Source organism: Nyctereutes procyonoides, unplaced genomic scaffold (assembly GCF_905146905.1).
Source record: "Nyctereutes procyonoides isolate TBG_1078 unplaced genomic scaffold, NYPRO_anot_genome, whole genome shotgun sequence".
Lineage (NCBI taxonomy): Eukaryota > Metazoa > Chordata > Mammalia > Carnivora > Canidae > Nyctereutes > Nyctereutes procyonoides.
In genome coordinates this window covers 65,114,407-65,139,515 of record NW_026575140.1, presented here as the reverse complement: position 1 = coordinate 65,139,515, position 25,109 = coordinate 65,114,407, and the positions used below count along the sequence as shown (strand labels likewise).

The following is a 25,109-nucleotide window of genomic DNA, read 5'->3' as shown; positions in this document are numbered from 1 at the left end:
GAATCTGGGGCATTGAAAGGAAAGCTAACTTTCCCACACTTATCCAGCTCATAAATGGTAGCACCAGGATGTGAATCCAACAGATATGTTTCCAGAATCTATGCTCTTAATCATTAAGTGATGCTGATTCCTATAATCAGTAGGGAATGGTATAAATTAAAATAATAACAAAAACAAGAGAGGTCAAGATTATGGGCCTGCAAATTTAAAAAGTATCTAGAAGTAGTTTTTCTTTTTTGGAGAGAGGAATATAGTTTCTCATACTGCAGTTATTTCTACCACTGGAATCTAAATTCACAGCATCCCTATCCACATCAGCACAAAGATTACAAGGGGCACGAATCCCTATGCGACTATTTGAACGGCTTACTTTGTTCTATAACCATCATAGCAAGTAACAAGTTGTTTAAAGCCCAAGTGGCACTTTTCACTTTTTTACTTTTCTTTTTTTTTAAATTTATTTATGATAGTGAGAGAGAGAGAGAGAGAGAGAGAGAGAGAGAGAGAGAGAGGCAGAGACACAGGCAGAGGGAGAAGCAGGCTCCATGCACCGGGAGCCCGACATGGGATTCGATCCCGGGTCTCCAGGATCGCGCCCTGGGCCAAAGGCAGGCGCCAAACTGCTGCGCCACCCAGGGATCCCCTTTTTTACTTTTCAAATCAATGATTCCATTTGATTCTCAAAAGCAAGAATACATATGAGAAATGACAGAGTTTAGGTCATTACTGATTGAAGAGTTGAAAAGAAAACCTGAGATTCTACTTTCAGAGCTGAGTTCTTTCCATTAAATCACGAAAGGTTACTGGACACAGAGCTTTTAACTAGAAACTATGCAAAAAATATGAAAATAAACACAGTACACAGTGAGTTTATGATAACCAGAATCAAGTAAAAAGATCATGAAAGTAACAACAATTTAGCCACAATTAAATACAAAGATATAAGATGGTAACCTAATGAGAGATTTTTGAAAGAAGAAAGAAGCAATTCATAGGAAGATAAAAGTACAAAGGAAGAGAAGGAAATAGAATACTGAAGATAAAACTAGGAAAACAAGGTGCTAACACCTGAGGATATGGATCCACAACTTAACACCACAGGACATAATGAAAGGAAGTGCAGCTCAATACTGATGGAAGAAAGTTAGTAGAATTCAGTAAAACCCACCAAGAATCGAAAAGGAATTTATACATCAAGTAGAAGAACCCACTTAAAGTCTGATTTACTTTTGAAAGTTGTAGAATCACCCTCTTTCTAAAGTATATTAAGGAGGAACAATGCAAAAGTTAACTTACTTTTCGAACAATGCTGTCTTCCACAGTTGATTTTTTATTGCTGCCCTGTTTACCCATTAAAGTAATCTCCAATTGACAAAATGGCTTTGGTAAAATATCACACTGTGTAAAGAATTTTCGCCATTCAACAATGTATGCTTTTAGCAAAGCTGTATCATCTTGATGGCTCAGTACTCGCTGAAAAAAAAAGAATCATATGAATTTAAAATAAATACAGGTATTCTTATTGAAAGAATAATAGAACATATTCATACTATAAAAGCAATGTCCACAATAGCCAAACTGTGGAAGGAGCCTCAGTGTCCATCGAAAGATGAATGGATAAAGAAGATGTGGTTTATGTATACAATGGAATATTACTCAGCCATTAGAAATGACAAATACCCACCATTTGCTTCGATGTGGATGGAACTGGAGGGTATTATGCTGAGTGAAACAAGTCAATCGGGGAAGGATAAACATTATATGGTCTCATTCACTTGGGGAATATAAAAAATAGTGAAAGGGAATAAAGGGGAAAGGAGAAAAAATGAGTGGGAAATATCAGGGAGGGAGACAGAATATGAGAGACTCCTAACTCTGGGAAATGAACTAGGGGTGGTGGAAGGGGAGGTGGGCGGGGGGTGGGAGTGACTGTGTGACGGGCACTGAGGTGGGCACTTGATGGGATGAGCACTCGGTGTTATTCTGTATGTTGGCAAACTGAACACCAATAAAAAATAAATTTATGAAAAAATATTCATGCTATAAATATGAAATATTTTATTTATTGTACAAACTATATTATATTGAAGAGAAATTAAAACATATATATCCAAGAAAAATAAAAACATTCACAAAGATTTACCATGGCAATCATTTTGCAAACACACATAAAATCATAATGTACATATGAAACTAATAAAATGGTTTATATCAACTATATCTTAATAAAAAAAAACCCTAAAACCCTAAATCCTTAAGCTATCATCTCTTTATCCTTCCCTAACTACCCTTCCCATTCATCCCTTCTCTGGCCCTAAGCAATCACTAATTTACTTTCACTATTTGCTTGTTCCAGACTTTTATATGAATGGATACATGTAATATGTAGTCACTTATTTTATTTTTTTAAAGATTTCACTCATCGATTTATTTTTCAAAGAGAAAGAGGGGGAAGGGAGCATATGTGCACGAGCAAGGGGAGGGGCAGAGGGAGAGAGAGGATATATATCAAGCGACTATATGCTTAGCACAGAGCCCCATCCAGGGTTTGATCCACACCCCAAGATCACAACCCTAACTGAAATCAAGAGTTGGATACCCAATTGACTGAGCCACCCAGTGCCCCCAACATAAGGCCTGAACTCATGACTTGAATTGAGATCAAGAGTTGGAAGCTTAACCAAATGAGCCACCCAAGCGCCCCTCAGATGCAGACATTGACTTCATTCAACAGTTTCAAGGGTCCCCCAAGTCCTAGGATGTATCAATACTTTATTCCCTTTATAGCAGAATACTATAACATTTTATAGATACACTACATTTTGTTTATCTATTTTCTCCATTGATGGACATCTGGGTTGTTTCCACCTATTGGCTATCATGAAAAATGCTGCTATAAATATCTATATCCTAAAAATCTTCATAAAAAACTTGTGCACAGGCACCAAAAAAAAAAAAAAAGAAAGAAAGAAAGCACTCAAACAGTTTCAGAAATGAAATAGGAGATATTACAACTGATAACACAGAAATACAAAGGGCTAGGGCAGTTAGTAGAGCTTGCAACACTTGAACTCAGGGCTCTGAGTTCAAGCCCCACTTTGAGTGAGGAGACTAAAAAAAAAAAAAAGACCCACAAGAGATACCTATCAACAATTATATGCCAAAATATTGACAACATAGAAGAAATAGATAAATTCCATGAAACATACTGTCTACTAAGAGTAATTTATGAAGAAACAGAAAATAAGAACAAACCAATTACTACCAAAAGGATTAAATCAGTAATGAGAAACCTCTCAACAAACTAGTCTAGGACCAAAAGGCAATAATGGTGAATTCTATCAAACATTTGAAGAGAAGTAATACCAATCCTTCTTAAACTCTTCAAAAACATAGAAGAGGAGTGAACATGTCCAAATTCATTTAATGAAGCCGGTAATATCCTGGTATCAAAACCTGACAAGGATGGCACAAAAGAATAAAATTATAGGCCAACATCCCTAAAAAACATAGATGCAAAACTACTCCACAAAATATTAGAAAACTGAATTCAACAATACATTAAAAGATCATATACCATGATCAAGTGGGATTTATTACAGGAACACAAGGTTGATTGTTTCAACATTCAAAAGTGAATCTATGTGAAATACCACATTAACAAATGGAGTATAGGGGCAGCCCCAGTGGCTCAGCGGTTTAGCGCCGCCTGCAGCCCAGGGTGTGATCCTGGAGACCCTGGATAGAGTCCCATGTCGGGCTCCCAGAATGGAGCCTGCTTCTCCCTCTGCCTGTGTCTCTGCCTCTCTCTCTCTCCTCTCTGTGTATTCTCATGAATAGATAAATAAAATCTTTTTAAAAAAAACGAAAAAACAAAAACAAGTGGAATATAAAAATCATATGATCATCTCAAATAGGGCAGAAAAAGTATTTGACAAAGTATCTATTTACGCTAAAAACTCTTAAAAAGTGGGTATAAAGGGAATGTACCTCAACATAATAAAGGCAATATATGACAAACCCACAACTAAAATCATACTCAATGGTGAAAAGCTAAAAGCTTTTCATAGAAGACCAGAAACAGGACAAAATGCTAATCCTCACCACTTTATCACTATTTGCAGATAACATAACGTAGAGAAAATCCATAAAGACTCCACCAAAACATTGTTAGAACAAACGAATTTAGTAAAGATGGATGATACAAAAATCACTATACAAAAATTTGTTGCATTTCTATACACTTAAATGGTCAGAAAGAGAAATTTAAAAAACCAATCCCATTTAAAATTGCATCAAAAAGATTAAGTAGAGGCATCTGGGTGGCTCAAATATTGCCCTCAGCTTCAGTCATGATCTTGGTGTCCTGGGATCAAGCCCCATGTCGGGCTCCCTGCTCAGTGCAGAGTCTGCTTCTCCCTCTCTCTCCTTCTCCCTCCCCGCCCCACTCATGTTTGCTCACTTGCTCGCTCCCTCAAAAAAAAAAAAAATGCCTAGGAATAAATTTAACCAAGGAGGTGAAAGAACTGTATACTGAAAACCCTAACACACGGATGAAACAAACAGAACACACGAATAAACAGAAAGATGTCCACTGGTCACGGAACAGAAGGGTAATAGCATTAAAATGTCCATACTAACAAAAACATACACACTCAATGCAATCTCCATCAAAAGTCCAATGGCATTTTCCACAGATAAAGAACAAACAATCCCACAACGTGTAGAGGACCACAAAAGACCCAGCAACAGTCAGAGCAACCCTAAGCAAGAACAACAAAGCTGGAGGCATCACCTTCCTGATTTCAAACTGTATCACAAAGCTCTAGTGTAATCAAAACAGTGTGGTACTGGCACAAAAGCCGACACAGAGATCAACAGAACAGAACAGAGAACCCAGAAATAAAACCACACATATATATGGTCAATCAATTAGTTCACAACAAAGGAGCCAAGAATACACAATGGGGGAGGACAGTCTCTTCAATAAACAGCGCTGGGGAGCAATCCAGGTGGCTCAGCGGTTTAGCGCCCCTTCGGCCGAGGGCGTGATCCTGGAGACCCGGGATGGAGTCCCATGTCGGGCTCCTTGCATGGAGCCTGCTTCTCCCTCTACCTGTGTCTCTGCCTGTCTCTCTGTCTCTCTCTCTGTGTGTCTCATGAATAAATAAAATCTTTAAAAAATTAAAATTAAAAAAATAAACGGCACTGGGAAAACTGAACAGCCACATGCAAAAGAATGAAATCGCACCACTATCCAGCACGATACTCAAAAATTAACTCAAAATGGGGTAAAGAATTGAACATAACACCTGAAACCACAAAACTCCCAGAAGAAAACACGGGCTTAGGTAAGCTCCTTAACATAGGTCTTAGCGAGGATTCTTTTGAATATGATACCAAAAGCAAAAATAAACAAGTAGACTACATCAAACCAAAGAACTGCGGCCCAGCAAAGGAAACCACAAACACGATGAAGAGACAACCTAGTAACGGGAGAAAAAGCACTGCACATCATGTATCTATGAGGAGCTAATACCCAAAATAAACAAAGAACTCCTACAACTCAACAGCAAAAAATAAACAATCCAAATGAAAACTAGGCAGAAGATCTGCACAGATGGTTTTCCAAAGAAGACACACAGATGGTCAACTGACATGGGAAAAGATGCTCAACATCACTCATCACCAGGGAAATGCAAACCAAAGCCACCTGAGCTATCATCTCCCACCTGTCAGAATGGCTAGGACCAAGAAGGCCAGAAATAACAAGTGTTGGCCAAGATATTGTGGAAAGGGAAGCCCTGTGCACTGCTGGTAGGAAGTAAAACGGTGCAGTTGCTGTGGAAAACAGTGCGGAGGTTCCTGGAAAAATTAAAAATAGAACTACCATATGATCCAACAATTCCATACCTGGGTATTTATCCAAAGAAAATGAAACAGTAACTCCAAAAGATATATGCAGTCCCACGTAAACTGCAGCATTATTTACAATAGCCAAGACAGGAAACAACCTAAGTGTCCACTGATAGGTGAATAAGATAAAGAAAATGTGGTTATATATACACAATGGACTATTACTCAGCTATTAGGAAAAAAATAAAGTCCTGCCATTTGCAGTAACATAGGTAGACCTTGAGGGCATTATGCTAAGGGAAATAATACAGCAAAAGACAAGTATGAGGGACGCCTGGGTGGCTCAGCGGTTGAGCGTGTGCCTTCAGCTCAGGATGTGATCCCAGAGTTCCAGGATCGAGTCCCACATCGGGCTCCTGCGCGGAGCCTGCTTCTCTTCCCTCTGCTTATGTCTCTGCCTCTCTCTGTGTCTCTCATGAGTAAATAAATAAAATCTTAAAAAAAAAAAAAAAAGAAAGACAAGTATGATTTCAGTTACATATGAAATTAAAAAAAAAAACATAAGCTCACTGATACAGAGAACAGACTGGCAGTTATAAGAGGCAGGGAGTTACATGTGGGACACAAATGGGTGAAAGAGCCATAGGTACATGTTTCCCGTTACAAAATAAGGCTAAGGAAGTAATACTGCATATGGGAACAACAGTTAACAATACTGTACTATTAGAAAGTTGATATGAGACCTTATAAGTTCTCATCACAAGAAAAAATTCCATGGCTATATGTAGTGATGGATGTTAACTAGACTTACTGTTAACAGTAAGTGATCATTTGACAATACATACATTGTGATCATGTATTGATCACATGATCATACAAATGATCTATTGTGATCATTTCACAATATATACAAACATCAAATCATTATGATGTTCACCTAAAACTAATATATGTCAATGATACTTCAATTAAAAAAAAACCTACTTACACACAAATGTTTATAGCAGCATTATTCAAAACAGAGTAGTAACAACCCAAACATCTACCAATGATGAACAGATTAAAAGAATGTTGTATAGCCATATAATAGAATATTATTCAGCCATAAATAGAAATGTAATATGGATAAACACTACAGTGTAGCTGAGCCTTGAAAACATTATCATAAATGAAAGAAGCCAGTCATAAAAGGCCACATACTGCATGATTCCATTTATAGGAAATGCACACAACAAACCAATGCATGGAAACAAAGACGATTGGTGGTTGCCAAGGTTTGTGGGGAGTGGGTAATGGGGGATTAACTGCTAATCGGTACACAGTTTCTTTTTAGGGCAATGAAAATGTTACAGAATTAGTGGATGATGGTTGCACAACTTCATGAATATACTAAACCCCACTGAAGTGTATACTTTAAGAGGGTGAATTTTCTGGTATGTAAATTATATCTCCATTTCTTTCTTTTTTTTTTAAAGATTTATTTATTTATTTTTATTTATGATAGACACACACACAGAGAGAGAGAGAGAGAGAGAGAGAGAGAGAGGCAGAGACACAGGAGGAGGAGAAGCAGGCTCCATGCCGGGAGCCCAACGTGGGACTCAATCCCGGGACTCCAGGATCACGCCCTGGGCCAAAGGAAGGCGCCAAACCGCTGAGCCACCCAGGGATCCCCTAGATCTCCATTTCTTAAAGGATGGCAGGGTCTATTTCTCCACCACTTGTTTGATGTGGTTCTGTGACTTGTCTTGACCAAAAGAATGCAGATATGACACCCTGAGACTTCCAAACCAAGACCTGAGGAGGTCCTGAGGATTCCACTATCACCTCAAAGGTTGTTTTCCCCTAGAATGGGAAACTACCTAAGGGAGAAAGGCCAGGGTGGAAGCCAGCACCAAATACCAAGTATGTGAGAAAATTTCTGTCGGATCATCCAGTCCCTGCAAAGCCACAAGCTACCTGCTGACACAGTAATAAACTTAGGAGAAATCAGGTGAGCCTAGCTCAAATTGCTATACAGAATTATGAGCAAAAAGAATACTTCTATCAATTAAAACACACACACACAAATTAAATACCCTAATAACCTATCAAACATTGTACATTTATTTTTTTACTTTCCATTCTGTCATGTTAAATAATGCTATGAACATTTTAATGCAGATGGAAACCATCTCTCCTGTTTAAGAGATTTGGTCCTCCCTAACAAAATAAGCTCAATTAATCTAATAACTGACTAGTAAAATAACTCACAAAGCTAAATTTTCTTAAACGTTTAGAAATCAGGTGCCCCTGGGTGGCTGAGCAGGTTAAGTGTCTGCCTTCAGCTTATGTCATGATCCCAGGATCCTGGGATCAAGACCCAAGTTGGGCTCCCTGCTTAGCTGGTAGTTTGCTTCTCCCTCTGCCTCTGCCTGCCCCTCCTCCATCTGTGTACTCTCTGTCTCTCTCTCAAATAAATAAAATCTTAAAAAAAAAAAAAAGTTTAGAAATCAAATAACCATGTTTGGCATTACTATCCCTACAATTTAATTTTTTAAGATTATATTTATTGGGGAGGAGAGGGACAAAAGTAAGGAGAGAGAGAAGCAGACTCCCCCTGAGCAGGGAGCCTAACACAGGCTCAATCACAGGACCCCAGGATCATGACCTGAGTTGAAGGCAGATGCTCAACTGACTGAGCCACCCAGATGCCCCCTTTCTCTACAATTTACAAGCTCTGAATTAGTGACATTGAACCTGACCCTCAGAGTCTTTTTTTTTTTTTTAAGATTTTATTTATTTATTCATGAGAGACACAGAGAGAGGCGAGACACAGGCAGAGGGAGAAGAAGGCTCCATGCAGGGAGCTCGATGTGGGACTCGATCCCTGGTCTCCAGGATCACACCCCGGGCCACAGGCAGCGCCAAACCGCTGAGGCACCGGGGCTGCCCTGACCCTCAGAGTCTTGCGAAGGTTTACATACCAGACTTCACTGGGTCACATTACAGTGAAACACATAGTTTTGTGAAGTGTATTTTTTAACATTTGTTAACAGTATCTAAGACGATTCTTTAGGAGCTCATTTCCAGAAACTAAAGAATAAAGCTCTATTCATTTGAAAGAAACATAATTGGTATTACCACCATAAATCATAAACAAGCTAATATGCTTTCCAATGCAATATTTCTAAGTGAGTTCTAGGAACGTATACTTTTGATTAAATTGTGATACTGAGAGCACCAGGGTGGCTCAGTGGTTACGCATCTACCTTTGGCTCAGGTTGTGACCCTGGGATCAAGTCCTACTTCAGACTCCCTGTGGGGAGTCTGCTTCCCCCTCTGCCTATATCTCTGCCTCTCTCTCTAAGAATAAATAAATAATTTTTTTAAAAATTGTGATACTGAAATATTTATTTTTCTAAGCAAAGCCTGAAAATGTCATTTATATTAATTTAAAGATAATTTCCTATAAAACTATATTTGGATTTTTTTTTTTAGATTTTATTTATTTATTCATGAGAGGCAGAGAGAGAGAGAGAGAGAGAGAGAGAGAGAGAGAGAGAGAGAGAGGAGAGAGAGAGAGGCAGAAACACAGGCAGAGGGAGAAGCAGGCTCCATGCTGGGAACCCGACATGGGACTCAATTCCGGGTCTCCAGGATCACACCCTGGGCCGAAGTTGGCGTTAAACTGCTGAGCCACCAGGCTACTCTAGATTTTTTTTTTTTAATTCTTTTATTTATTTGAGAGATCGAGCAACTGTCCACAAGAGAGAGCATGAGGGGGGGAAGGGCAGAGGGAAAAGCAGACACCCTGCTGAGCACGGAGCCCAATGTGTGTGGGGGGTGACCCCAGTACCCTTAGATCGTGACCTGAGCCATAGGCAGATGCTTACCTGATTGAGTCACTCAGGTGCCCCAAAACTATACTTTTTACAAAATCATTTATCAGGGGCACCTGGGTGGCTTGGTTCAACACCGGACTCAGTTTCGGCTCATATCATGATCTCAGGGTCTCAAGACTGAGCCCCGTGTTGGGCTGCACTCAGTGCAAAGTCTGCTTGAGATTCTCTCATTCTCTATCTCCCACTATCCCTCCTTTCTCCCTCCCTTCCTCTATAATAAATTTAAAAAAAAAATCATTTATCAAGATGACAGAATTAATGGTGGTATCAAAACATTTCTTTTTGTAAGTAATACACCATGTGACATGATTCTTTTAACATCATGGCAGTGGCTATTAGAGTTAAATATATAATAATCATATACTTTATCCAGTACCTTCTTTTAAGTCATATGTAGAAAAAGACCATTTTTAATTTCTACTGTTAATCTGCTATTAGTATATAACAAAATTTCTAACAGGCAACTTTGGCTAATGTTGTTTGAGACACTGACATAAAAATTCACCTAAAGAATAAAAAATTCTCTCTTGTTTTCAAACTTCATTTTATAGAAAGGAAAATAATTTCATGTCCTTAAGCCTATCTTCAAAGTGTTAAGAGTTGATTCAATAGAATATTTTACTTCTACATTAATTTTCCCCAGAAAACAAAGGTGTTAATAAAGACAAACAAAATTAGCTCTTGCATAATTGACCTAATGCCTAAATGAGCTCTGTCTTCATTTCAATGATATTAAAAACTTATACATATTATCAATCCAAGAGTGAATTTCAGCTCAGCAGCAGCAATGTAAAGGGCAGTGCAAGAATTATATAGCTGAAGTAGTACTGGAATTGAAGAAAATTACTCTTAGCTTGAGAAGTATTAGTTATGAGAAAAAAAACCAATTCATGTGTACTGACATGCAGCAAAAAACCAAACCAAACCAAACCAAAAAAAAAACAGTGCTGGGGACTTCTAAAGAATGTATAAAAAACTGAATTCTTGACAGAATCTTTTAATTTCAGATAATGATATACTGCCTTGACAGAAACATCACTGAGGAGGAAAAAACAACCAATAACAATCACCTTATTAAAAAATGTAGTCAACATGGGGCACCTGGCTGGCTCAACCGTAGAGCATGCAGCTCTTGATCTTGGGTTTGTGAGCTAGAGCCCCATGTTGGGTGGAGAGATTACCTAAATAAATAAAAAAAATCTAATCAACAAATGTCAAAAGTCAATGTGATATTTTAAAATTATCCTTGGAAGTCCTACATTCAAAATCAGAAAATAGGATATTCTCTAAGTCTTAAACTTAATATAAAGATACAGAACTTACTGCCTGTGCTTGCTTGATAAACTCAAGAATATCTTCTTTTAAAGCCTGATGAATTTTTGCTGGACCTTTATCATCCCAGAGACAGACTGCATGCACATCCCTGTGAAGGTAAAGCAGGGAAACAAACATGAACACCTGTACAAGGACAAAGACAGAACTCACATCACGTTCTGTATGAATACAGTTCCCACAGACCATGCCGCACACAGCCCAGGGTAGATGAATCCATTCTAAGAACCACAGAATTCTAAGTTACCTAACACACAGATTTTTTCTGATTTTTATTTTACTTTGTTATTGTCTTCCTCCTTAAATCTCTGCTACTAACTGTATTATCTTTAATTATAAAAGCACGCTCCCATCTTTAAATCTCATACCCCAAGTTGACTATCACCAATTTTTTTCTTATGTTAAATATAAATTATTTTAATTCTTTATCACAATATATGTAAATTCTCTTTAAAAATTAGTCATTTAAATATAGCAAATCTCTTAGCTTCCCCCATATATTTGTTTTATTTACACACAAATTACCACTTTATCTCCTTTATTTAAAAAGAAAACAAAAACAAAAGCTCTCCTAAACTGGTATACAAAAACTCTGAATTTATAAAGCTGACATTATAGAAATATATTTAATAGTAATATAACATGTTGAAAAGTTAATTTCTTAATTACCACATTACAGAGTAGGTGAACTTATAATAAAAGGATAGAGTTTTATTATCGAGGATTCTTTTATTCAAAAAATGTTCCCCAGTGACTCATTTAGTATCTAATGGAGCCACTGCTATAAAAAATGTCAAAGAAATCAAAATAAGAGGTCTCCAGAATTGTAACATTCTAGCAATGGCCAAACAGCTTGTTCTATATCCAGATTCTCAAGGACATCATTATAACTCAAAGTTACATCTGCATATTATTAATTTGAACTTGCTTTTGTCACCTGTTAAATTTAGCTTTCAGCTTAAGAGTGGTATCTAGAGCTCACTGCCTAGCATGCGGCAAACACACAAGTATTTGCTAAATAAGAATATAATAAGGACCATCTGATTGCTTACTATGTGCTACTTACTATTTTAAGCTGTTTTAATTCATTTAACCATCACAGCAACTCTGAAGGCAGTACTATTTTTATCACCATTTTACAGATGGGGAGACTAAGGCAAATAAAGGTTAAGGAATGTTCCCAAGATTATACTTCTAGTGTATTAGCAGCATACAGTAGACCCATGAATAGATTATGGTAATACCCTACATTAATAAGTTAATAAATACCCTATGGTAAAACCTCTATGTTCTTCTCCCTAATCCTACTCTCTTCCACTCTTCCCAGAAGTAACCAAGACCAAATTTAGTATTATTTTTCAAGTTTTACAACAGACTATGAACTTCATAGAAATTGTAGCAAACAAGCAGGGGTGCCTGGGTGGCTTAGTTAGTAAGCCTCTGACTCTTGAGCTGGGGCTGGAGCCTGCTTAAGATTCTCTCCTGGGTGGTTCAGACAGTGAAGTGTCTGCCTTCAGCTCAGGTCATGATCCTGGAGTTCTAGGATTGAACCCCTTCCTCCCCATTCATGCTCTGTCACTATCTCTGTCTCTTTCTCTCAAATAAATAAATAGAATCTTAAAAAAAAAAAAGATTCTCCCTCTCCCTCTCTCCGGCTCTTAAAAATAAAGGGGGTGGGGGGAAGAAATTGTATCAAACAACTGTTTTTTCGAATGAGTTTTCCCTCAACATTGCTCCTGGTATTTACCCACAACAGATGCATGTAGTCCTAGTTCATGCACTTATCTGTTATATCAAATAGTATTTGAATATAAAGGGAAGGAGTAGTAGCAAACAGTAATATACGAAATTAAATCTGGATGGTTAAGAATACATTCTCTTGGAATATATAACCAAAGTGTTTTTTTTTTCTTTTTTCAAAGTGCTTTTTAAAAAGGACATGTAAGTGAAATTGTTTTTAACTACTTAACTGTATTAGAAAAATCAGGCAGGAAGTGGGAGAGGGATAAAGTAAAGGTTTTTCAAAGGTTTCAAGGCGACAGAGAGAAGGGGTGGGAGAAGGAGCAAGAAAGGGCAGCCTGGGTGGCTCAGTGGTTTGGCGTCTGCCTTCGGCCCAGGGCGTGATCCCGGAGACACAGGATCAAGTCCCGTGTCGGGCCCCCTGCATGGAGCCTGCTTCTCCCTCTGCCTGTGTCTCTGCCTCTCTCTCTCTCTCTCTCTCTCTCTCTCTGTTTCTCACGAATAAATAAATAAAATCTTAAAAAAAAAAAAAGGAGCAAGAAGTAAAAAGCATTCCAAAGGTTTCAACTTCCTTGGGTACAAAGATAAAATAGAAAGTATGACTCTAGTTAGAAAACAACTATTTTACTTTTGACTAATAGTAACATTCTATGCCTCTGATGGAGAGTCAGAAAAAGGAATGTAGCTGCCGCCATGGCGCCCGTGAAAAAGCTTGTGGCGAAGGGCGGGTAAAAAAAAGAAGCAAGTTCTGAAGTTTACCCTTGATTGCACCCACCCGGTAGAAGATGGAATCATGGATGCTGCCAATTTTGAGCAGTTTCTTCAAGAGAGAATGAAAGTGAATGGAAAAGCTGGGAATCTCGGTGGAGGGGTTGTAACCATCGAAAGAAGCAAGAGCAAAACTACTGTAACTTCTGAGGTGCCTTTTTCCAAAAGGTATTTGAAATATCTCACCAAAAAATATTTGAAGAAGAATAACCTCTGTGACTGGTTGCGTGTAGTTGCTAACAGTAAAGAGAGTTACGAGTTGTGTTACTTCCAGATTAACCAGGATGAGGAAGAGGAGGAAGATGAGGATTAAAACTCATTTATCTCAAATATTTTGTATGAGTTCTTGAATAAAACTTGAAACCCCCCCCCAAAAAAAGAAAAGAAACAGGAATGTAACCATTAATGGAAGTGAACTTCCAGATTAAGAAAAATAAGGAAAAAAAAATAAGGAAAAAAAAAAAAGGAAAACAAAAAAATGAAGAAACAAGAATATCTACTAAGTGATAGAGAAGCAATAAAACAAGAATATAAAAAAAAACCAAGAATATCAGTAGTAATACTAAACATGAATGCAATAAATTACCCCATTAGAAGACAGTATGCCTTTGAAAAGGACCACAGTGGATTATTGCACTTACATAAGGAACCTAGAACAGGAAAATCCATGGAGACCAACAACTCAGAGCTTCTGTGTAAGACGATGAAGATGTTCTAAAAAATGGATCATGTTCATGTTTGCACAACACTGTGAATGTACCCAGTGCCAATGAAATGTAAAAGAATGAACTGCTTAACGTGGTATATTTTATATAATGTACAATTTACCAAAAAAAAATTTTTTAAGAAAAAAAAAATAAAACCATGTCATAAGAGATAACAGACAAACACAAACTAAAAAAAAGCAGGGTGGCAATATTAGTGTGATCTAAAGAGGAATTTAAGGTTGAAAGAACTAGAGAAAAGAAATATTATGTAATGATAAAAAACATTATTTAGCATTACATTATACAAAATAATCAGGAATATAAGAACTTGATAAAAATACAATAGAATACTTAAAACATCCTTACTTGCCTTAGTGAGGATGCACTTAGCTAAAATATTAAATTCGATTAACAGTGTGGCTCAGATTATTATGTTACTTTTCTTAAATAACTTGGAGTCTAGGGTTAGGCAGCTGCTGGTGCCCGTGCAGAGACTAAGAGGATCTTTCTCTTTCCACTTGGCTGCGTTAGCACATTAGACTCTTATCCCTGTGAGGATTAAAGGTGAAAAAGGAGGACTGAGCCAGGCACATTAGTTTAATTGATCTGAAAAGCAAAACCTTTCTCAGAAGGCCTCCTGTAAACCTATTTGCTGGAATTTTATCACATGGTGACCCAAACAGCAAGGGAAGCTGAAGAAGTATTAGAATACGCAGCCACGTGGAAAGTACACAAGGAACATAAAACCAGGAATGGGGTGTGGCTTGGCTAGTCAGAAGTGTCTATCACAAGATCTCTTAACATTTGAAAATCTAGAAAAAAATTAAGGACAAAGAAAAAATTTTTTAAATACAATCAATATATATTATTAGAGATTCTTATTTACAACTATCAAAAAGATTATTTTTTCGGGGCTCTTGGTTGGCTCAGTTGGTGAAACATTTGACTCTTAATCTCAGGGTCATGAGTTCAAGTGTCCCACATAGGGTACAGAGTTAACTTAAAAATGAAATCTTAGGGCAGCCCCGGTGGCTCAGCGGTTTAGCGCCACCTGCAGCCCAGGGCGTGATCCTGGAGACCCTGGATCGAGTTCCACGTCAGGCTCTCTGCATGGAGCCTGCTTCTCCCTCTGCCTGTGTCTCTGCCTCTCTCTCTCTCTGCATCTCTATGAATAAATAAAATCTTTTAAAAAAAATGAAATCTTAAAAAAATAATAATTTTTACCTAAGAGCATATGTACCCATATAAAATTTTTTTTAAGATTTTATTTATTTGTTCCTGAGAGAGAGGCAGAGATACAGACAGAGGGAGAAGCAGGCTCCAAGCAGGGAACCCAATATGAGACTCGATCCCTGGACGAAGGGATCACCCCCCTCGGCCTAGGCAGGCGCTAAACCACTGAGCCACCCAGGCATCCCATAAAATTTTTTAAAGGTACTTTTACAGGCTATTTCTCTGATCATAATCTATAAACAAGAAGTGACCAAAAAAGACATCATTGTTAGAAATTAAGTTGCGGGCAGCCCGGTGGCTCAGCAGTTTGGCGCCACCTTCAGCCCAGGGCGTGATCCTGGAGACCCGGGATCGAGTCCCACGTCAGGCTCCCTGTGTGGAGCCTGCTTCTCCCTCTGCCCCTCTCTCTCTCTCTCTCTCTTTCTCTCTCTCTCTCTCTCTCTCTGTGTATTCTCATGAATAAATAAAATCTTTTAAAAAAAGAAGAAATTAAGTTGCTAGATAATGCATGGATTAAAGAAAATTCACTAACAATCAAGAGAGCAAAAGAAAAGCATTTTGTACTGTAAAACCTATGGTAGCAATAAAAGCAGTATTTAAAAAATGTATAGCCTTGAATGCTTTCATCTGAAACAAAAAGATCTAAGAATTCATCTTAAGAGAAATCGGGGGGAAAATAACCTAATATAATTCATAGTAACCAGAAAAAAGACATTAATAAAGAAACAAGTTATTGCGGCATCTGGGTGGCTAAATCAGTTAAGTGTCCGAATCTTAATCTTGGCTCAGGTCTTCATCTCAGGGTTGTGAGTTCAAGCCCTGCACTGGGCTCCATGCCCAGCATACTGGGCATGGAGCCCACTTCAAAAAAAATGAATTATGGATCTGATAATGAAAGTAAATTGAATAAATATTCCTTCCAAAGAACTAATTTTTGCCTTTTCCTTTTCTCTGTTGCACCATTATTTTATATTTCATTAATCTGGCTTTTGTCTTTCCTTTCTTATACTTTCCTTAGTTTTAATGTGCTAAACTTTTTCCTCATTTCTTGAAATGAACACTCAGATCACTGACTTCCAACCTCTTTATTCTAACATACGAATTAAATGCTATAAGCTCCTTAGCACCTAAGCTTTGCTGAGGTGGATCGAACAAATGTTGATATAATGATCTCATCAAAGCAATTTTTTGAATTTGGTTATATGAAAAGACCAATAAAATACATCAACTCCTTAAACACCAGATTAAAGAAAAATATGTAGGATTAGGGATGAGATATGAAATATATTCACATGTACAATATAAATATACTATTTATAATGCCATGGCAACAAATTTCAAAATCTAGAGGAAAAAGAAATGAAGTATGCCAAGAGACTCTTTGTCTTAGTCCCAATTTTATTTTTATTTTTTAATTTTTTAAAAGATTTTATTTATTTATTCATAGAGATGCAGAGAGAGAGAGAGGCAGAGACACAGGCAGAGGGAGAAGCAGGCACCATGCAGAGAGCCTGACGTGGGACTCAATCCAGGGTCTCCAGGATCACGCCCTGGGCTGCAGGCGGCACTAAACCGCTGAGCCACCGGGGCTGCCCTTACTTTTATTTTTTTAAAACATTTTTATTTATTCATTTGAGAGAGAGAGAGAGAGAGAGAGAGAGCGCGCGCACATGAGTGGCAGGGGAAGCAGAGGCAAGAGGGAGAAGCAGACTCCCCACTGAGCTGGGAGCCCTATGTGGGACTCAATCCCAGGACCTGGAGATCACGACCTAAGCTGAAGGCAGACTCTTAACCATCTGAGCCACCCAGGTGCCCACTCAGTCCCAATTTTAAATAGAAGGTTTCCAATGTATTACTACTGAACGCTTTCTACTGCTAGAACACTTACAGATGACCTTTATCAGATCAAAGAACAACTTTTTATTTTTCTAATTTTTTTTTTTTTTTAAGAAAATGGAAGCCTGCTTTTATTGATGCACACATTGACAGGCTGGCGGTTGGAAGGGGCGGTGACATTAACATGACACTGGTGGTTATCACAACGGAAACATGAGGGTAGGAGATGGCTTTGCAGGGACATGACGCCTTCATAAGTTAGGGAAACGGACTGCTAGCTGGCTGCCCTTTCATTTCATGTTCTTCACAAACTCCTCTTCCTTTTTGATGGAGACCTTCAGCTCGGGGATGGCTTCTGCTATCATCTTGTCTTCAAAAGGGGAGATCTTGCCAATGCCTAGATTCTTCTCGATGCCCTTTTTCCCCAGCAGTAATGGTGTGGAGAAATAGGCACAGTATGCTTCCTGGGATTTAACAAAGGAACATTCAACAACTCCTTCCTTCCCATTCATTGCATCCACAAGGGAGAAGACAAACCGAGTTCCAGCGTATGCCATGGACAGGGTGGCAGAGCCTGCTCCAGCTTTGGCCTTCACCACCTCCGTGCCGGCCTCCTGAATCCACCCAGTGACGGCTGTCAGCTGGTCCTGGGGAAGGTCCACCTTGGGAGTGCACTGAGAGATCAGGGGGATGATGGTCTTCCCAGCATGACCGCCAAAGACAGGAACATTGACTCGTGCGGGATCCAAACCCTTTAGTTCTGCAATGAAAGTGTTGGCCCTGACAATGTCCAGGGTCGTCACCCTGAAGATTTTACTGGGGTCGTAAGCTCCGTGTTTCTTGAAAACCTCCGTTGCAATTGGGATGGTGGAGTTGACCGGATTTGAAATGACACAGATCAGGCCTCGGGGCAATGCTGGGCGCAGGCAGCAGTCAGGGTGGCCACAATTGAGGCATTGGTGTTGAACAGGTCATCCCGTGTCATGCCTGGTTTTCTTGGGACTCCAGCTGGAATAACCACCACATCGCAGCCTTTGAGGCAATCCGGCAGCTGCTCAGGTCCGAGGTAGCCTTTCACAGTTGCTCTGGTCTCGATGTGGCTCAGATCTACAGCCACTCCGGGTGTATGAGCAATATTGTAGAGGGTCAGGCAGCTCACTAAGGGGCTGTTCTTGAGAAGCAGAGCAAGGGGCTGCCCAATTCCTCTGGAAGCCCCAAGCACAGCTATTTTAGCATTGTTCTGGGCCGAGGTGCTGAAGCTGCGGCGGAGAGCAGCGCCGGCAGGGCAGGCGAGGGCGGAAAGCATGGTTGGTTGGAGCGGGCAGGGAGCCGAAGAGCAGGCGCAGGAAGGAGTCGGCAGCTGGCAGGTGACACCCTATTTTTCTAATTTTTAAAGAAGCATTTATCTGTTTTTTCTTCCACTGAAATTATCTATTTCTAATAAGATTTAGACTTTTTGTTTTCTAAATTCAGTTTTCATTTTATTTCCTCCTTACCAGTGTTGATTTCTTTACTTACCTTTGAAATTTGATTCAAGATTTTTTAAATTACCCTAAATGGTCATATGAGGATAACAAACTCCATTTGGAGCACTGTGTTTGCGTTGTTCTGCTTCAGAGTTGGAACAATTTTTATCAGCTGAAATGTTTAGGTTTCTACTTTCTTATAGTTTTGGCTGGATTTTCCATTTATCTTCATGTTAAGGTCTTATAGTTTTATTCATGTTAAGTCTTATAGTTTTGGCTGTCATTTTCCATTTATCTTCATGTTAAGGTCAGGATTCCTAGTTTAAGAGCACTTCTTCTATTTTAATAAAGCTCAATTTCTTAATGACCAACGTTGATACTGGAAGAAATGGCACCTATTTCATCTCTGCAGGATCCTTAAGTCCTCTAAATCCTTACCTGTCTGAAAACATGATTGTCTTCATTCAACTTGATTACCAACTTGGCTAGAGAATACTAGGTTTGGAATAATTTTCCTTCAAATATTTAAAGAAATGTTTCACCAAACTTCTACATCCAATTTGGCCAATGAAAAGTGTAGGGGACAGTCTGCTTTGTTTGAGAGTTAACTTTTTCCTCACTGCAAGAAAACTAGGGTATTTTGTTAATCTTTGGAATTGTGAAACTCCTTCAGGATATGTCTTGGCATGTTTTCTATCACTTTCAATAATTAAGACTTGTGGGGATGGGTGGGAAGGGACAGAAATTTCCACCTGGGGAGTTTCCACCTTGTATTTTTGGACTATACCTTCTCCTCTATTTCTATTCTCTCCTTCTGGTACAAGTTTACCCAATTCTAGATCTACCTTCCATATCTCTTAATTTCTATTTTATCTTCCATACTTTCTTTTTTGCTCTACATCCAGGGAGAACTCTGCTTTTATTTTTTCCAATCACTGATGTGGTCTTCTTTTATGTTTCAGCTCTTTATCCTTTATTTCAAAGATCTCTTCTTTACTTGACTTTCATTTTCAGTTTAAGTTCTTTCATGTTCTTCCTCTCTAACATAGAGTTTTTAAAGAACTCTTTCTAAAGCTTGCATCCTCTGCTTCCTCTAACTCTGAGGTATAGCCTCTAAGTTGGCCCTTGATGACCCCAGTCTCTTGGTAAACACACCTGTGTACCATTTCCTCCTACTGTGTACAAGCACCTGTTTGAGTAATAGCACATGAACCCATGTGATGGTTTGTCACTACCACAACTATGGCAGAAATACCATGAATTCTGTTTCGGGAATACCCTCTCTCACTCTGGGGAAAGCAAGCTGCCACACTGTACACTGCCCTATGGAGGGTGTACATGGTGACGAACCACACAGCTAGGGAAGAACACACCCCTACCAGCAATCCTGTAACCTGCAATGTCACTCAGCCCTGACTAACTCTAGGCCCACAATGGCTGCTGAGTTTCACTGCAAGCTCACCAGAGACCCTGAATTGCACTGCCCCATCAAGCGGCTCCCAGCTTTCTGACCCTCAAACTGTGACAGGTTAAAGCATGCAGTATTTCAAGCTGCTAACCTTGAGAGTAATTGGTTTGCAGTAATGGACAACTGATACATGGAGACATAGCAAAGAAGACAGGAAGGCAGAAGACTCCTGTAATTGTTCAGATGAAATGGTGGTGGGGCAAGAAGCTGGGACGGAAAGAAGGTCAATTCAAGAGATATTTAATAAAAATATATGAAACCTAGTAATGAACTGAATATGGGAGAATAAAAAAATAAGACGCTGATGGTAGCTTCCAGGTTTTTGGTTTGAAGCTATGAGTTAACACATTTTTATCATTATAAATTTGGAATACTTAGAGAACTTAAGAGACAGATATGTATGAAAAACAACAGGCCCTTTGAGTTGGAAGTTCAACTCAGGAAAATAATCTGTATCACTTTTGTGGACAGGAGAACTCAAAGAATTTTTAAAAATGGAACTCTGAAGGAAACCAACATTTACGGCAGCCTGGGTGGCTCAGTGGTTTGGTGCCGCCTTCGGCCCAGGGCGTGATCCTGGAGACCTGGGATCAAGTCCCATGTCAGGCTCCCTGCATGGAGCCTGCTTCTCCCTCTGCCTGTGTCTCTGCCTCTCTTTCTCTCTTTCTCTGTGCTCTCATGAATGAATAAATAGAGTCTTAAAAAAAAAAAAAAAAAAAAGGAAAGAAACCAACATTTATGGAGTACACAAGAAGTCAGCTCACATGATGGTGATGAGGTAGATAAAAGAGGAGAAAGTATGTCCAAAACCAACTTAGGAACAAGAAAAATATCATTTTTAGTAATTTTTTTTAGATTTATTTATTTTAGAGAGAAAGTGACAGTATGTGAGCAGGAGGAGGGGCAGAGGAAGAGAGAGGGGAAGAATTCTCAAGCAGCTCCCCATTGAATGTGGAGCCTGATGCAGGGCTTGATTCCAAAGGATCCTGAGACGATGACCTGAGCCAAACCCAAGAGTTGGGATGCACAAATGACTGTACCATCCAGGTACCCACAGAAAAACATCTCTTGAGATCATTTATGGTGAAAGAGCACCTGGGTGGCTCAGTTGGATAAGCGTCTGTCTTTGGCTCAGGTCATGATCTTGGGATCCTGGGACCAGGCCCCATGTCAGGCCCCCTGCTAAGCAAGGAATCTGCTTCCCCCTCTGCCTTTCCCCTTGCTCATGCATATGATCTCTCTCTCTCTCTCTCTCTCTCTCTCTCTCTCTCTCAAATAATGTTTATTTGTTTTTTAAAAAAAGAATTTATAGTGAAGATAAATTTTCTTAAAAATAAAGTCTTAGGCCTGGGTAGCTCAGTCAATTAAGTTCCCAACTCTTAATCTCAGCTCAGGTCTTGATCTCAGGGTTGTGAGTTTAAGCTTCATGGTGGGCTCTACAGTGGGTGTGGAGCCTACTGAAATACATAAATAAATAAAATAAAAATAAGGCCTCACAAGTTGAAAATGATTTATGATTTAATTCTAGGTTCAATTTCACTAACCAAAGTCAAACCAAAGTACATATCTAGAGCAGCAGTTCTCAACTGAGAGAGATACCATCCCCATAGAAGCTCACTTGGAAAAGTACCAGAGCTTTTTTTTTTTTTGTTTGTCTCACTAATGAAGGGTGAGGGTGTACAGGGAGTGTCCCCTACTAGAGTGTCTGAGGATGAAGGCTAGAGGTGATAAACATCCCACAATATGCTGAACAATCTTTTATAACCACCTAGAATGCCAAAAGCACTCTTCTTGAGAAAAAAGGATATATGAGGGGGGAAAAGGAGCAAGTTGTCAAGGGAGTTTAATAATAATATTTTAGTTCCTCAAATTTAGAAAGATATAAGCAACCTAAATGTTATCAATTTTCATGATCAAATAGGCTAAACTTTGAAGTTTTTTAAAATATATTTTTTAAAGATTTATCTACTTTACAGAGAGAGAGTGCAAGTGGGAGGAGGGGCAGAGGGAAAGGGAGAAGCAGGCTCCCCACAGAGCACGGAGCCTCACATGGGGCTCCATCCCAGGACCCTGAGATCATGATCTCAGACGAAACCAAGAGTTTCAACTGACTGAGCCACACAAGTGCCCCTGGTATTTTAAAGGTTTTAATTAACATAGGGCTTGCATTTTTGGTGATAATATGGTAAGATATACAAGAATTGTTTAACCTAAAAGGGCTGTATATTGAGCTGCCTTGAGTAACTCCAAGGAGATCAAGAATATTTAAAAATGATGGGATGAGACCATTAACTAGAGCAAGTACAAAGGTACTCACTATTTCTGCTTAGAAATACACCTTAAGGGCCACCTGGGTGGCTCAGTTGGTTAAGCGTTTGCCTTTGGCTCAGGTCATGATCCCAGGATCCTGGGATCCAAATCCTGCATTGGCTCCTTGCTCAGTGTGGAGCCTGCCTCTCCCTCTGCTTCTGCCTCCCTCCCTCCCTCCCTCCCTCCCTGTCTCTCATGAATAAATAAATCTTTTTTTTTTAATTTTTTTTTTTTTTATTATTTGCTTATGATAGTCACACAGAGAGAGAGAGAGGCGCAGAGACACAGGCAGAGGGAGAAGCAGGCTCCATGCACCGGGAGCCCGACGTGGGATTCGATCCCGGGTCTCCAGGATCGCACCCTGGGCCAAAGGCAGGCGCCAAACCGCTGTGCCACCCAGGGATCCCCATGAATAAATAAATCTTTAAAAAAAAAAAATACACTTTAAGCAGAGAACATCATGCTCCTCCCAGTCAGGAGCGCACAGAAAATAAGCATTATTCTAGATGATAAAATATTATCAACACAAATTGGCAAAAAACAAAACAAAAACCAAAAAAAAAAAAAAAATGCCACCAGATTCAACATAAAATAGTTGAATCAAATAATTTAAGAAAAATATAAGTAGGGGTACCTCAGTCGGTTAAGTGTCTGCCTTCAGCTCAGGTCATGATCCCAGGGTCCTGGGATAGAGCCCTGCATCAGGCTCCCTGCTCAGTGGGGAGTCTGCTTCTCCCTCTCCCTCTGCCCCTTCCTCTCCCTGTGTATGCTCTCTCTTAAATAAATAAAATCTTAAAAAAAATAAAGAAAAATAGAAGTATACATGAAGGCTTTGTATTTCTAAAAGGACTTAGCTGTTTCTTATTGAACTTTACTTTTCAAAAGGCAGAGAACTATGCATATAAGCTAATTAATATGTAACAAGTTCCACACTACTTAGGGAAATTAGACTTTTCTTATGTGATAAAGAGAAAAATGAGCATAGCAGCTTAATGTGTGTGGATTATTCAGTCACACACCTACAACTTCCAACTCTAGTATTCCACTAGAGCACACACAGAAAAGTTAGAGCAAGTCTGAGACTGCTATCCTTAGGAAGACATGTTTGTAAGGCTGCCCCTTGGCTGGTTTCTGGGAACTTGGATTTTGCAGTTTCTGTTTCCTGATAAGAATCACCCACTGTACCTAAATACTTAGGCAAACAATCTGATTTATGTTGAACACCTGCTTGTCATCTAGAAGTGTGGAACTTCAGTTCATGTCAGGCAGAGGTTACCTAATGTGACTGCCCTAGACCTACACATGTGCTGTCACAATCAGTTGCTAGAGAATTAAATATCTACTGTGTAACTCCAACGGGAGCGGATGCCTGGACACTTGCACCTGGTTTCCCCTGGATTTGTCACCCATATCTTTTTTGCATTTTACTGTAATAAATCATAGCCTCGAATACGACTATATGCTGAGCCTCCTGAGTATTCCTAGCAATCACCGAAGTTCAAGGTGTCAGAAGTTAAGATTCACTAGGCCAGCTGGGACTTACTGAAAGACGATGAAAGCACCATGTGGTAAAAGGAAAAAGTGATTGAACAATGAACCGCTGCTGTCTGGGTGGCTATAAAATCATCTATGGTATGGGGCAGCCCCGGTGGCGCAGCGGTTTGGCGCCGCCTGCAGCCCGGGGTGTGGTCCTGGAGACCCGGGATCGAGTCCCACGTCGGGCTCCCTGCGTGGCGCCTGCTTCTCCCTCTGCCTGTGTCTCTGCCTCTCTCTCGCTCTCTATGAATGAATAAATAAATAAATCTTTAAAAAAAAAAAAATCATCTATGGTATGAAACAGCATCTGAGTTACATATGTTTTAAGAGAGAAGAGTTACCTAGGAAAGCTGAAAACAATATGACTCTAAGCCCTGGAGAGTTGGCTGGCTCAATCCCCTGGCTGTGTTTGACCCATGTGGACCCAAACGACAGGAGAAAAAGCACGGCCTGGGTGATACCGCTGGTTTTGTTCTTGCCTCCAACAAGGAAGAGAAAAGGCCCAATGTTAGGCTTTGGGTGAGCCAAAAATGTCAAATGTTGGCATTATTCTCCCACTGAGCCAGGAGGAAATAATAATTAAGTCGGATTCCAGGGTTGGGGAAAGCCTTAGATAAACCAGGGGGGAGGAGGGCAGCCCCGGTGGCCCAGTGGTTTAACACCGCCTTCAGCCCAGGGCCTGATCCTGGAGACCCAGGATCGAGTCCCATGTCAGGCTCCCTGCATGGAGCCTGCTTCTCCCTCTGCCTCTCTCTGTCTCTCTCTCTCTGTCTCTCTCTGTGTGTGTGTTTCTCATGAATAAATAAATTTAAAAAAAAAAAGGGAGGAAATGCTGGGGGTGGGGTGCTTCGAGGGAGAGGAAACCACTCCAGCTGTCTCTTCAGTCCCAGGGCTGTTGAAGCAATCCGTCCAGGATCCCCCATAAACTGTAACATTAATGCTATCAATGCTGCTAGGGGGTTGAATACATTTA

The 25,109-nt window shown here is 39.6% G+C and overlaps 1 protein-coding gene and 2 pseudogenes across 1 annotated transcript in view; 1 reads left to right on the top strand and 2 right to left on the bottom strand.

Annotated features, from left to right (window-relative positions):
• CUL5 (cullin 5) overlaps positions 1-25,109 on the bottom strand; it is a 93,819-nt gene that overhangs the window by 42,876 nt on the left and 25,834 nt on the right. The window contains 2 exon segments of the mRNA XM_055305756.1: positions 1,297-1,473; positions 11,064-11,163. Of these exon segments, the coding sequence (XP_055161731.1) occupies positions 1,297-1,473; positions 11,064-11,163 (277 nt within the window).
• On the top strand, positions 13,506-13,931 carry LOC129497148 (60S ribosomal protein L22-like; annotated as a pseudogene).
• LOC129497147 (malate dehydrogenase, mitochondrial-like) lies at positions 17,600-18,715 on the bottom strand (annotated as a pseudogene).